This window comes from Cetorhinus maximus, chromosome 21 (genome assembly GCF_964194155.1).
Source record: "Cetorhinus maximus chromosome 21, sCetMax3.hap1.1, whole genome shotgun sequence".
Lineage (NCBI taxonomy): Eukaryota > Metazoa > Chordata > Chondrichthyes > Lamniformes > Cetorhinidae > Cetorhinus > Cetorhinus maximus.
In genome coordinates this window covers 84,432,054-84,445,574 of record NC_135899.1, presented here as the reverse complement: position 1 = coordinate 84,445,574, position 13,521 = coordinate 84,432,054, and the positions used below count along the sequence as shown (strand labels likewise).

At 40.5% G+C, this 13,521-nt stretch overlaps 1 protein-coding gene across 1 annotated transcript in view; it reads left to right on the top strand.

The window, feature by feature from the left end:
* The window catches only part of LOC144696084 (nuclear receptor coactivator 7), an 87,581-nt gene that overhangs the window by 64,067 nt on the left and 9,993 nt on the right, over window positions 1-13,521 (top strand). The window contains exon 12 of the mRNA XM_078567330.1: window positions 10,954-11,113. Coding sequence (XP_078423456.1) covers window positions 10,954-11,113 — 160 coding nt within the window. The remainder of the gene's footprint in view (window positions 1-10,953; window positions 11,114-13,521) is intronic.

Below are 13,521 nucleotides of genomic sequence, written 5' to 3'. Positions count from 1 at the left end.
ATAACATTGCATGTATAACGACCCTTAAAGGGGAAGGGAAGTCTCAGGGGAGTGCTCCTTATTCAAAAAATCCTCTATTCTATACACCAAAATATAAGAAATAAAAAGAAAAAAAAACAAAGTTCTGGGAAAACACTGTAGGCCTGAATTCACTTCTGGCCTGGGCACATCACTAGTGAAATTGGGAAATACTTTTTCACTCAAAGGGTAGTCGGAATCTGGAATGCTCCCAAAAGGCTGTGGATGCTAGGAAAATGGAGGTTTCAAGACTGAGGTTGATAGATTTTTGATGGATAAGGGCATCAGCAGATATGTAGCAAAGGTGGTTAAATGGAGTAGATATGCCAATCTGTTATGATCTAATTAAAAGAAGGAGCAGGCCCAAAGAGCTGAATAGCCTTTTCCTGTTCCTTATGTTCCTGGAGTATCTCTGGCACATCTCTAGTGTAACTGCAAATAGGGAGCCAGAAAATGAAGTAGAACCCAGTTCCACTGGGATTTCACCTCATGGAGAAAATGCCTGAAAATTCCACTGAGACAGATGGATCTTTCACCTACACCCAATATGTCAAGGACCTGTTTCTGGGGGAGTTCTCTGACTTCCCTGAGAAATTTCACCCAGTACGCCACCTGATAGACCCAACAGAGTCCATGCCTGCACAGAGCAGGTGTAGGTTGAATTAAGGCTCAGTAAATGCTTTGCATTCTGACCAATCATCTGACCTGCCACTCATCTTGGCGCAGTTATATCCTTTTCCTTGAGTTTGAAGCTTTGCTTAGCTTCTTCAGTTAACCACAGATGGTGGGTCCCCCCCTTAGAATTTTTCTTTATAGTAGGAATATATTTATTCTGAGTATTCTGAAATATCCTCTTAAATGTCTGCCACTGCTTCTCTATTGATCTATCCTCTAGTCTAGTATCGCAGTTCACTTCAACTAGCTCAGCTTTCATGCCCACATAGTTGCCCTTATTCAAGTTTAAAATACTTGTCTTAGACCCACTCTTCTCCCTTTCAAACTGGATGTAAAATTCAATCATATTGTGGTCACTGCTACCTAGGGGTGCCTTCACTCTGATGTCATTAATTAACCCTGTCACATTATACAATACCAAGACTAATATAACCTGCTCTCTGGTTGGTTCCAGAACATGCTGCTCTAAAAAACTATCACATAAGAATTCTATGAGCTCATTTGAGACCTCAGGGATGGTTGCCCTTTCCCTTTTGCAAATAACCCCAGGCTCAGGTAAGAGTCCCATGCTCAGGGTTATGAGCGGTAGCCAACCGAGAAACTAGCAAATTTTCAGTGGTGATGACGGAAGAGCTAGAACTGCGATGGACAACAGCTGCTTACAGGGGGTGGAACCTTTGGGAAGACGACTTGTATTTATTTTACGCACACACGAGGAAGGCAACAGGAAACCACTTCATATATTATATTGCTTACTGCTCATTGAAGTTGAAAATCGGAGGCTCATACAAGCAACTGAAGAGGCAAGTGCAGGGCCGTGATGCGTGGAGGAATGAGCAAAGTACCTGCCTTTGGGCAGATCACTACCACAACTAGCATTAGAGGCCTACTTTTATCCAAAAAGGAAAATTTTCCCATTTACCTACTCCATCCGATAAGGGCCCCCAGCAACCACGATGGAATGACAGGATGGCAGTCTGATATTCAAACCCTGCAGCAAAGGCAGATGTTGCTGATGGACCCTTCCAAGTGCGGGCTGGCCGGCTGCCCTGACTGTGCTGATGACCCTGAGCCCAACATTTGAAGCGTGTTCTGATCCTTTCTGCATGGCTGCACTTAAAACTCATTCAACCACAATTCTAGTACTGGGAAAATGCATGTGACCCTATAATAGAACTGAACAAAGCGAGAAGGGGAGAGAAAAAGTATAATTAAAAGCCTCAGAATTTTAACTGGCGTTCTTTGTGAAGAAGACCAAAACCATGGGCCATAATTATAAGATAAATCTAATAGATCCAATTGTGAATTCAGAGGAAAATTCTTTATCCAGGGAGTAATTAGAATTTGGAACAGATGATCATAAGGTGTAGTTGAGGCAACTGGCAGTGGAAGCTAGGTAGGTATGTGGGGGAGAAAAAAATGGACAGTTATGCTGATGGGGTTATATAAAGAGGGGCTTTGAAAATAATGGATGAAAATTTCAAAAACTTCACAAAAATTTGGCAAGAATTGCAGCTCGTTTCCCCATGTTACTCCTTCCAGTATCTTATGCTGACAAATTTGACCCAAATAGTCACTATTTGCAGGTACAATCTTTAGTAAGATGGTAGCCAACAGGAATCCCCTCCCAAGGAGGGTTTTGGTGCCTTCAGAAGCACTGGTTGTGACTTGTTCACTTATTGTCTACAATGACATTCATGTCCTTCAGGCGAATCTTGTGAAATGAATGAGGCAAGGTAAATCGACAGAATGGAATCCTTAGATAAAAGCAAAATGCTGCAGATGCTGGAAACCTGAAACAAAAACTGCTGGAAAAACTCAGCAGGACTGACAGCATCCGTGGAGAGAAAGAGCCAACGTTTCGAGTCCAGATGACTCTTGAAGTTTTTGTTTTTGTTTGAGAATGGAATCCTTACTCATTTACAAATGCAGTGTGTCCTTAGCAGTTAATAGCACTCACCGATGTCACAATTCAAACAAAAGTCAATTTTTAAAGAAAGTAAAAGGCAGAAAGAAACAAAAGAAATCATGATAATGAAAATGGTAATTCTGTCTAACTAACAATTTTAAAATTGGAGCAGATGATGATGTCAGCTGTTCAAACAGACATGGTAATTTGACATTGTGATGAGCAGTTCTGGTTGAGAAAATGCTATTTTTGTTTGTACTTAACTTAATCTGCTGGTACAAATTGCACTAAATTAAAACAAACAAATAGCTACATCACATCACTTTCCAGTTACCCAAAACATTTCCCTTTGAAAATGTCTGAATTTGAGTGAGTAAATATGAGGTCTGGTTTGGAGCACCAAGAAGATCCCAGACTTGATCCTCATATATCCTGAGTTAGCTGATCTGGGTCAGGTTGATGGTAGGGATGCTATTGTATATCGGAACTGGGGGTGGGGAGCAGAGAGGAATCAGCCAGAATTCATTTATATGGTTATTAATTATCTATATATACTATATATACATTATTTATTTTCTATTCTTTCATATATTAATTTATTATTATTTACGTTAACTACATAATTCAGTTAAGTAGCGGCAGTGTTCCCATGTGTGAAGCTGCCCTTGTCCTTCTAGGTGGTAGAGGTCACGGGTTTGGAAGCTGCTGTTGAAGGAGCTTTGGTGAATTGCTGCAGGGCATCCTGTATATAGCACATATGGCTGCCACTGTGTGTCAGTGGTAGAGGGAGTGAATGTTTAAGTTGATGGGTGGGTGCTGATCAAACGGACTGTTTTGGCCTGGATGGTGTCAAGCTTCTTGAGTGTTGTGGGAGCTGCACTCATCCAGGCAAGTGAGGAGTATTCCATCACACTCCTGACTTGTGCCTTGTAGATAGTGGACAGACTTTGGGGTCTTCTGGGGCTTGCCAGGGTAGATGCTAGCTGGAAGTTGTCCCTGGCTTGGGTGTCTAGAACACAGGGTCACAATTTCAGAATAAGGAGTTGGTCATTTAGGACTGAGTTAAGGAGAAATTTCTTCAATAAAAGGATTGCAAATTTTTGGAAACTACTGTCCAGAGAGCTGTGGATGCTGAGTCATTGAGCATATTCAAGACAGAAATTGATAGATTTTTGGATTAAAGAAAACTGGGAATATGAAAATAGTGCAGGTAGTTGGAATTGAGGTAGAAGAATAGCTTATTGAATCATGGAGCAGGCTCAAAAGTTTGAATGGCTAGCCCGCTCCTATTTCTTAGGTTCACACATCAGTATCCAGTGACGCTCTGCTGGAAAGTGCATATACTCAATTATCAGATGAATCCAGGATTGGACCTGCATGTGATGCACCAAAGGCTGAATAGCGTGACAATTCTTACAGGCTTGGCTCATGGGTGAAGAATGGTCACGTGGGTGAGGTCCTGAGTCCTGTGGATTATTATCTCAGCAGGAATACTTCAAGAGTGAACACAAGAATATTGGGGAAATAAATGGGGAGGAAACATTCAGTCACTCTCTGCATGACAGTTTAGCTTTTTGTTTTTATCTCTGTGTTTAATTGACTGCCACCTCTCTTCAAGAAATGCCCTCTCTGAAGAAGTACGGTTCTGTTCTCCGACAGGATTTCCGCCTGTCTCTTCTGCCCTGCTATCTCCACAATCACCACACCCTCAACTTCTCTCTCCTGCCCCCCGCGTGTCCCCCCCCCCCCCCCCGCCCCCCAACCTTAAACCAGCTTATATTTCTCCTTTCTCCTAACTATGCTTCAGTTCTGCCGAAGGGCCGTGAAGGCTCGAAACGTTAACTGATTTCTTCTCCACCGATGCTGCCAGACCTGCTGAGTTTTTCCAGGTAATTCTGTTTTTGTTTTGGATTTCCAGCATCCGCAGTAGCTTTTAGCTTTTTGTTTTTAAGTCATTTTATGGCTGATATGCAGTCGTAATGGGAGGGAGGAAACAGCAGCCTGTTGATCAGCAAATACCTGTCCCATAAATGATATGTATCTCTGATTGTTGTTGAGAGTGAAGATTAACATTTTATCTCTTTCATCTTAATCTGTGTACTTATCTTTAAATGAGTGTGGATGACATCATAAGAATTGCCTTGGAAGAGTGAGCCAAACAAAGCGTAAGTTGCATGACTTAAGTTCAATAAAGATCTGATCATTAACTCAGGTTGCATCAGTTATCACTGAGGTTCAAATGTGTATGTTAACTCCCTCACAGTGACCACCCCAAACCTGTTCCATCCAAGATTTTTTATGTTGCATCATGTCAAGCCAGTTTACACATCGCAGACTTTGAAAATCCCAGGGCAACAGCCACTTGCATTTATACTGCACCTTTTAATATTAAAAAAAGTCCGAAGGCCCTTCATAGATAGGAACAAGCAAAACATATGCCAAGCCGGGAAAGAGCAAGATAGGCAGGATGACCAAAAGCTTGATGGAAGCGTTTTGAGGTTTTTTTAAAAGGGGAGAGGCAAAAAGGCTGAAGAAAGTAGCAAAAACAGAATTACCTGGAAAAACTCAGCAGGTCTGGCAACATCGGCAGAGAAGAAAAGAGTTGACGTTTCGAGTCCTCATGACCCTTCGGCAGAAATGTATGTTCTATTCCTTCTTCCTATAGCTACCCCATTCTGGTTTTGTCCTGCCCTCTCCGCAAGGAAGTGTCTGTGTGAAAGTGATGTAATAACGTTTAAATGTTCAAGTGAAACCCCTTCATTATTTCAGCAGAAGATAATCAGTTACTGTTTCCACGAAAATATCAGAGGGAAGGATTTGAGACAAATGTGTTCAGTGTCTATAAATTAGTAACTGCAGCCTAACATATAAATTGGAGCTGGCAACCCTCCTGCTAGTGGCCCTGTCACTAATCCACGTTTGTTTTGTGAATTTGAATGTTTTTGACAGGGATTTAACGAGATAAGGGAACATGAAACATCCCATTTGAATTCTTGCTGCATGTCTTATTTCTTAAATTTTCAGCACGTTAATCTGCTATTCACCTCTTTTTGAAATTGCAAATTGTGAGATGCAAATGCCTGCACCACATTATGTGTCACAACAGCCTACTATAGTGATTGCTTAATAACTTAATTGAATAGCAGTAATAGAACTACTACTCGCTGCCAATACTTACTCCTGTGATCTATTATTTTAAATTATGTGGCAATTAATATATTTTAACCGAATTGTTTCAGCATGATTTTCATCCAGTTGAAGAAAGAATTATAATTAGAGTGGAGGTTTTTTAATTTTCATCTATCCTTTTAACATCATCCCATTTCAGGTAAAATCTTAAAAGGTTAAAGATAAAGGAGAGAGACGAATTAAGTGCAACTGCAGACTGTTCCACAATAATGGGAAATATTTTTCTGATTGGTGATCTCTGAAAGTAGTCACGTTTTACATTTTGTTCAGGTTGTCTTCAGGCAGCTTTATACGTAGTAGGTGCACATCTCCAGGTCGCGAGAGATGTGTCACCCATGTTTATGTATAGCTGGTCTCAATAACCAGGTAGACCCACTCCTGCTGACTCTGCAGGAGCATGAGTGGCTGTGACTCTTTAACTGGCGCTGCATTCACAGGGGAACAGCGTCATGTTGTCCAGGCATGAACCAAACTTCACACCTGCCAATAAAGGCAAAATATTGCAGATACTGGAAACCTGAAATAAAAACAGAAAATGCTGGATAAACTCAGCAGATCTGGCAGCACCTGTGGAGAGAGAAACAGAGTCAATATTTCGAGTCCATATAGAAGAAGAGTCATACGGACTCGAAATGTTAACTCTGCTTCTCTCTCCACAGATGCTGCCAGATCTGCTGAGCTCTTCCAGCATTTTGTGTTTTTATTTCACACATACCGAGCTGGTCCTCTGCTTCTGTGCACTTACACAATAATGGATGCATCATGTCAACATGCTAATAACAGCTCACTAGGTTTATACGGAAGTTACTGGAGTTCCAGGTAGCAGTGGGAGAACCAACAGTTCCCAGCTTTGTAAGAACCAGGTCACTTATCTTCAATAGTGCCACTGGCTGAACTGGAAGTAGGCATGAAGATATGGTGATGTAACTAACTTGAAACATGATGTTTTCCCTGGTTGGGGGTGGGGCCGAGAACCAGGGGACACAGTCTCAGAATAAGAGTAGGCCATTTAGGACTGAAATGAGGAAAAATTGCTTCAGTCAGAGGATGGTGAATCCTTGGAATTCTCTACCCCAGAGCGCTGAGGAGGCTCAATCATTAAGTGTGTTCAAAGTAAATGTTGGTAGATTTCTAGATACCAACGACATTGAGGGATATGGGGATAGTGTGGGAAGATGGCATTGAGGTAGGAGATCAGCCGTGATCTAGTTAAATGGCAGAGCAGGCTCAAGGGGTCGAATGGCCTACTGCTGTTCCTATGTTCCTTTGTTCCTATGAAAGTGCTGTTAGCTGCAGGTAGAATGTTGAAAACTAAGAAAGAATTAGAATTCCAAAGTAAAGAAAGTGGCAGCTCCTGAGATTATGCACTGCCGAAGCACTAACATATACAACAAAAGTGTCGTGGCATAGTGCCAGTTGGCATTTACAAAGCTACAGAACAATTTGTACATCAAATTTAATGCAAATTCTTCAAAATGGACTAACACTATATTATGGGCGCTGGTAAGCCTGTGGCAGTTTAACCCACGATAAATTAAGAAACACGTTGAACCTTTTAAAAAGCACGAGTTTGCACATTTGTTAGGATCCTTAATGCAATAGTTGGAATTGTAAGTTTTTGATCATATTATAAAAGGTGACATATCTTACAAACAGGTCACGATCAAAAACAGGTTTGGAAAATATAATTATACTCCAGTATTTCTTCAATTTATTCCCAACAAAATTCAGTACCATTGCATCATGGAAGAAGCCACTTATTATTTTGGGCACTAATTGTCAATGGGTTACTCGATCGGTAAGTGATTAAATCCAACGTCAAAGTTTCCCCCAATACCCCTTTGACTTGCAGCAATGTTATCAACACACCCTACCCCAGACAATTGATCTCCCACGGTTATGAAGGAATCGTTAAAAGCATTTGCAATATTTTGACAGACGTAATGCTCAACGAACTCAAAACCCTGTTCTATTGCAAACAGGACAACCCTGCGTTGTTAGTCAAGTTAAATCCCCGCTTGTAGAAAATTGTTTTTTATAGAACTAGCTTCACAGATGGTAGTGCCTTTGTGGTCCCTTTGATGGTTGTGTGTGTTGCTTGTGCTGAATGGAATCTACTGTTGTATTCTGTTGTGAAGGCTGCATCTTGGGCTGTACGTGACATTGAGCCTGTTTTTCATTCCAGATTGTAATCACCGTCGTCTAGGTGATATAAGAATACCTTGTTTGTGGTGAATGAAAGCTGTGTGATTGAACTGGCACAAGAGGCTTAGTCAAGCTTGTTTTTTCAAGATTATATAGAAATGATTGAAGCCACTGTACATTTTGATTACTTTGTGCTGGCAGGAAGAGCGCACTGATAGAGCACAAGCATGCCAGGAAATCCTAATGTAAGTGTTGCCGGTTTACAGAGACATCTTTGCTGCTGGAAGAATCCACTGCAGTGCCTGTTTCATTTCTTCTAATTTAAGCCATGTGCGGGCCTGATAAAACTGGAGTTGGCAGCTGGCATTGAGAGGTAAAGGGAAAAGAAAAGGGTGGTGACTGGGAAGAACAGGAAAGATTGGTTTAGTTAGGGGGGGGAAAAATCTGGTAAAGGAAAAGTCAGTAACATCGGTTCAAAAACTGTTGTAAGATCAGCTGCATTCAAACATCCACTCGGTATATAGTCGCCCTCCATTCAAATATGCCCTTACACCTAAAACAGCATTAATAAAAACCTAGTTCATCCCTACAGAAGGGAGACCTATTAATAAACTCATGTACTAGTCTACCCAATCAGAAGACTAAACCAACCTGCAGAGCAGACTGAGCTTTCAAATTCGGTTTTAAGGGGTTGAATTATATGTGTGGGATGAGACTGCTGCCACTTTATATTGGTGGGTAACCCCTACCCACCATATCCCAATAATCATATCAGGAGACCAACCTATGAGGCAGGCCTGATTTATGTTCTTTTGGCAAGGTTGTAGTGGCAGACAGGAGGATGAGTATTTGCAATTCTCCTGGCAAATAAAATAACACTCCTTTAAGCATTCAAATATCATTTGTTCTACTTATCATTTTATGATACACTAGCCTTAATTTGCATGCTTATTGCTGGCCAGGGTTCCAGATTTCTGTTGTTGACAGTGTCAGTATTGAAGCAGTTTCGTTGCAATAGAAAAGAGCCAAGAGATTACCCTGTCATCAAAATCATGCAGTTAACACCATAAGCTTTTCTTAAGTTGTAAAAAATATTAGTTGTAACCCTTTTATATATAACACGGCCTCTTCTGAAGATTCTTCTTGTTGAATTGCTTAAACAGTTGCTATCGTATACTGGGGACCTGAGAATGTCGACTGCAAATGATTATCGACATTATCACAATGTTAGCCAGGGCAGGCTCCTAATTAGTCAAGACAAGATTTATAGCTATGTTTACAGCCCACTTTAAAAGCTCAGTCTGTTCTGCAGATTGGTTTAGTCTTCTGACTGGAGAGACTAGTACAGGAAGAATCCAATCAGTGAGTATGGATCCCTATGGGGATTGGCTAGGCTTTTATTAGTGCTGTTTTTAGGTTCAAGGATGTATTTGAGTTGAGGGCGATTATACTGATTGGATCATTGAGAGCAGTTGAATTGTAGTAGTTGTGGAACTGGTGTTACTGACTTTCATTAGTTTGGAGGGTGATTTGCTTCTCTAAATCAATCTCAGAAATTTGATTTTTTTTTAAACCAGAGTCCTCACTTTAATGTTCTCGACGCTTGACAAGCAGCTCAATATTTGGTCTGAATTATCAGTTGCATTAATTGTGAATTATATCTACTGACTTGTATGAGAATGACTTAGTATGTTGTCTTTTCAGCTTTGGATCTTGAGTTTTTTTTCTAGTTAGGATTAACTGAATAAAAGTTTTCTCTTTAATTGTATGGGTATTGGGAGAAATGATTTTATAAAGTTCTCCGTCCAGTTTTAGTCAACTTGAGCCCAGTGTACAAATAATTTGTGTAATTTGGTAGCCTTTCTCTTAAGAGAGAACTGATGTGGGAAATGGAAATCTTCATGGTGTGGTAGTATGATGTGGTATGAAATAAGTTTTTTTTGGTGTTGGGCCAGCATACATGATACCTTTTGTTTGGCCCTCATTCTTTCAGACCTGGCGTTGCACAATGCTGAGGTACAAAAAGAGAAAAATGTTTGGTTTTCTTTTTGTCGTCATCCTCCTCCTGTTAAGTACAAATTGATCTGGAATTTTTCTTTTCTAAGAGTAACGATAATTACTTTTTTAAGAATTGTATTGGAAAAACGGCCTTCACTTATAAACATCATGAATTATTCCCCATCATTATACAGATAGTGTCAACAAAGGAAGCCTGGGCTTTCCAACATTTGAATTGCTTTTTCTTCAAAAGAATTGCGGATATTAAACGGTCAAATTTTCGATATTTTTAATGTCTGAATGCGTGAACCTTCCTCGCCAAAGGACTGGTTTTATCCGGAAAGACCAAGATGGTGCTAGCAACTCTCAGCTGAGAGAAGAGTAAGCTCTCGACACATTCTTTGTGTTGTGTATTTAAATTTCCTTACTTAAAAGTGTAGAAGTCCTTATCTAACTTTGTGTCAGTAGCCTAGATTTGTGCAAGCGATGGGAATCCTACCAAATTTCTAATTTGCGATTAAATCATAATTTCTAGTTTGCAATTATATCAAAATTGGGGGTTTTTAGATCTGAGCAGAGTTTTCCTTGCAGGGCACGAGAGAAGATTTCTGGTTGTAGGCACTGTCATTTTGAAAGAATGATGTTTCTTTTAAACTATTAACACTAGATTTGAACACTTGAGTTGCAGCGCCATAGAAGAGATTGAAGGTACCATCTTTTAGATGAGGTTTTGAACTATGTCTGCCCTTGTCAGGTGGACATAAATAACCCAATGCTACTTATTGAAAAGTAAAGGAGTTCTCCCAGCATCTTGGCAAACATTTATACCTTAACCAACACTAAAAACAGATCCACCTGGCAATTTATCTTGATGTCTGCCAAGCTTCCTTACATTACAAGAGTGTCCAGACTTCAAAAAGTACTTCATTGCCTCTGAAACACTTTGGAGCATTTTGGGGTTGTGAACAGTGCTATGTAAATGCAAATTTGTTCTTTCATTTACTGTTCTGTCATTGCAGAGTGGCTGAGTTACATGGGTACCTGAAATATTGGCGACCTGATATTTATTTGCCTGAAAGAATGGATGACACTCGAGTAGATGACTTTGTTCTGCTGGATGGAAAGTGTGCTTTGCCCTTGGGCGAGAAGTTTTTTGATGGACTTTTTGATGAGTGGGAAGTGAGTTAAACCTTTTATTTAATTTACGGTACTGGAGAATGCATGTGCAAGTGTAAAGAAAGGTCACTCACTGACTCAATAACTTACTATATTGATGTGAAGGTAATAGAAGATCAAATTGCAGTTAGGATCTTATTGTTGAAGCAGTTTCTTCTTGGCTAACTCAAAATCCTGGTTGAGGGCGAGCCTTCATTTAGGAATATCAAGCTAATATGTTTCTGTTCTGGTTTGCATACCATTTGCTTCATTGTGCCACTAACAAAAAACATCTTTGTTGGCTGTCATCAGCAAATGTGATTTCTTTCTTGTTTTCCTTATGGGCTGTGGCTCTTACTTCGCCATCCTTAATAATTAAATGGCAACTCACCCTGGTGCCTACTGCCAATTTTAATTCTCTTTCTTCCTTTTAACCAGCTAGGGCGTCTCTGGCTTCCAAATGATTGTGGGAGCCCAGGCTGCAAGTTGTTTAAACATCATTGCTGGAGGAGTGGAACCACACTGATAGGGGTGCACTGGTGTAGCATTGTTGCTGGGTTCATTCTTTTAGAGGTACTGCTCTGAGGAGAGGGAAACCTGAGGGAAAATAGTATGAGGTGGGGCTTCCAAAACTGTGGGTTGCAACCCCGGTGAGATTTTGGGGTTGCAAAAGCTGCCGTGGAGCTTGGACTGAGTGCGAACAGCTGCGAGGCCCCTTTAAATCCTTTTTTAACGGTGGACATGGTATAATGGCAAATCTTTCGAGGCCTGATTATTGTAAAAAAAAAGCCTATGAAAAGTTAGGTGTGTGTCCCTTTTTAAATCCTTGCTGTTTAAACAATTCCCACCACACTTGGGCTCAAGATTAGGAATTTAGTACATTTTACAGGTGATGGCCTCACACCTGAGTGCAAGCTAATGTTAAACTGCTGGAACTTGCAAATTGGGTGAAAATTGGTCTTAAGTCCTGGACGCTTTACAGTGGAGAGGCTGTTTGAGACTTGTACATGGGAACTGATAGCAGAAGTGGGCCTCTCACACAGTGGGAAACCAGTTTAATTATGATAAGTAATGCAGAATTGCTTTGTCCTTAAGAAAATGTGCCAGGGAGAAGGCATGCACTGTGCTATTTGACTGAACTTGATTCAAGCCTCCAGTTGCTTGGCCTGGAAGCAATAAATGCATTTTGGGTTTTAGCCAGGCAGTTTTTATTTATACTACCTGACTGAAACTTCAGTTGTGTTCCGCAGGCACGAGCTCAGTGCGTGCCTGTCTAACATATTAGAAAACGGAATCATTTTTGTCTAAATTACCTGAGATGACTAATGAAGATCGGGTGGCAAGACAAGTCCCCTGACACTTAAGTCCTTAAAGAAGCTGATATGCTAAGCGGAGATGCTCTGATATGAAGATACAGCTTCAGTGGTCAGATCATGTACAAATGTCTGATGTACCAGCCCTAAGCAGATTTTATTTTTATGGTGCATTGACAATAGGGAACCAATTTTGTGTTGGTCAGCACAGGAGATATTAAAGACTACTTAAATGTGGCTTTGAAACAGTCCAAAAATAGATATCCATAAGTGGGAACGAGTTGCTCAAGATAAAGAAGCATGGCCAACCTATCCATGAAGGTGCCTTTTCCCACAAGACCTGTCGCATCACTGCTGAATGTAAAGGTGAGATGAGGAAGTAGAGTTTGGAGGGGGGGGAAAAAACAATATTCCCAACCTGGTTTTTCCGGGCCCTCTGTTCAATCTGCATTTGTTCCAAGCAAAAATAGATCTTGTCGGTCACCAAAGTACTAACTGTAAAAAAAAAGAAGAGATTCTGGCTATCGTCTTCCATATCAAATGACTATGCACAAAGATTCTGGCCAAGTAATTACATTTTAGATGTTTAGACCATGTGAGTAGCGGTGTCTGCGCTGCTAAACATTTCCTACGAGTGCACCCACAGAGCTGTAACTGAGCCTTTCTATGTCTGAGAGCTGTGTGATCTGAGAATAGCCTTGCAACAAAGCATTTCAGAAAAGAAAGAACCTGCATTTTAAATGGCTCTTCACCTTGTATTGCACGCGTCTCATCATACCTATATTTTCGGGATTTTATATTAGATGTTTTCCTTGAGTTCAGCATAACCTGTCACTCCATAAGAAAACCTTGTGTCCCTTATAATCCAGAGAGTGCCTCTCGACCTGCTCAACATATGAGTCAATCTAATGAGACACAGGAGTAAAATCAATAAATCCATCATCTGGAATATATCATGAGGTGCCACATCATCTCTTCAGTTTTGTATGCTAAAGGATAATAATTCTCAGGCTATAAATTACCAGATAAGTTTATTGAACATGTACAATGGGGAAAAGATTATACCCTTGGCCTGCTGTCAGTATTAACTGTTTCCTTTCAAGATACCTTTTGCTGTAA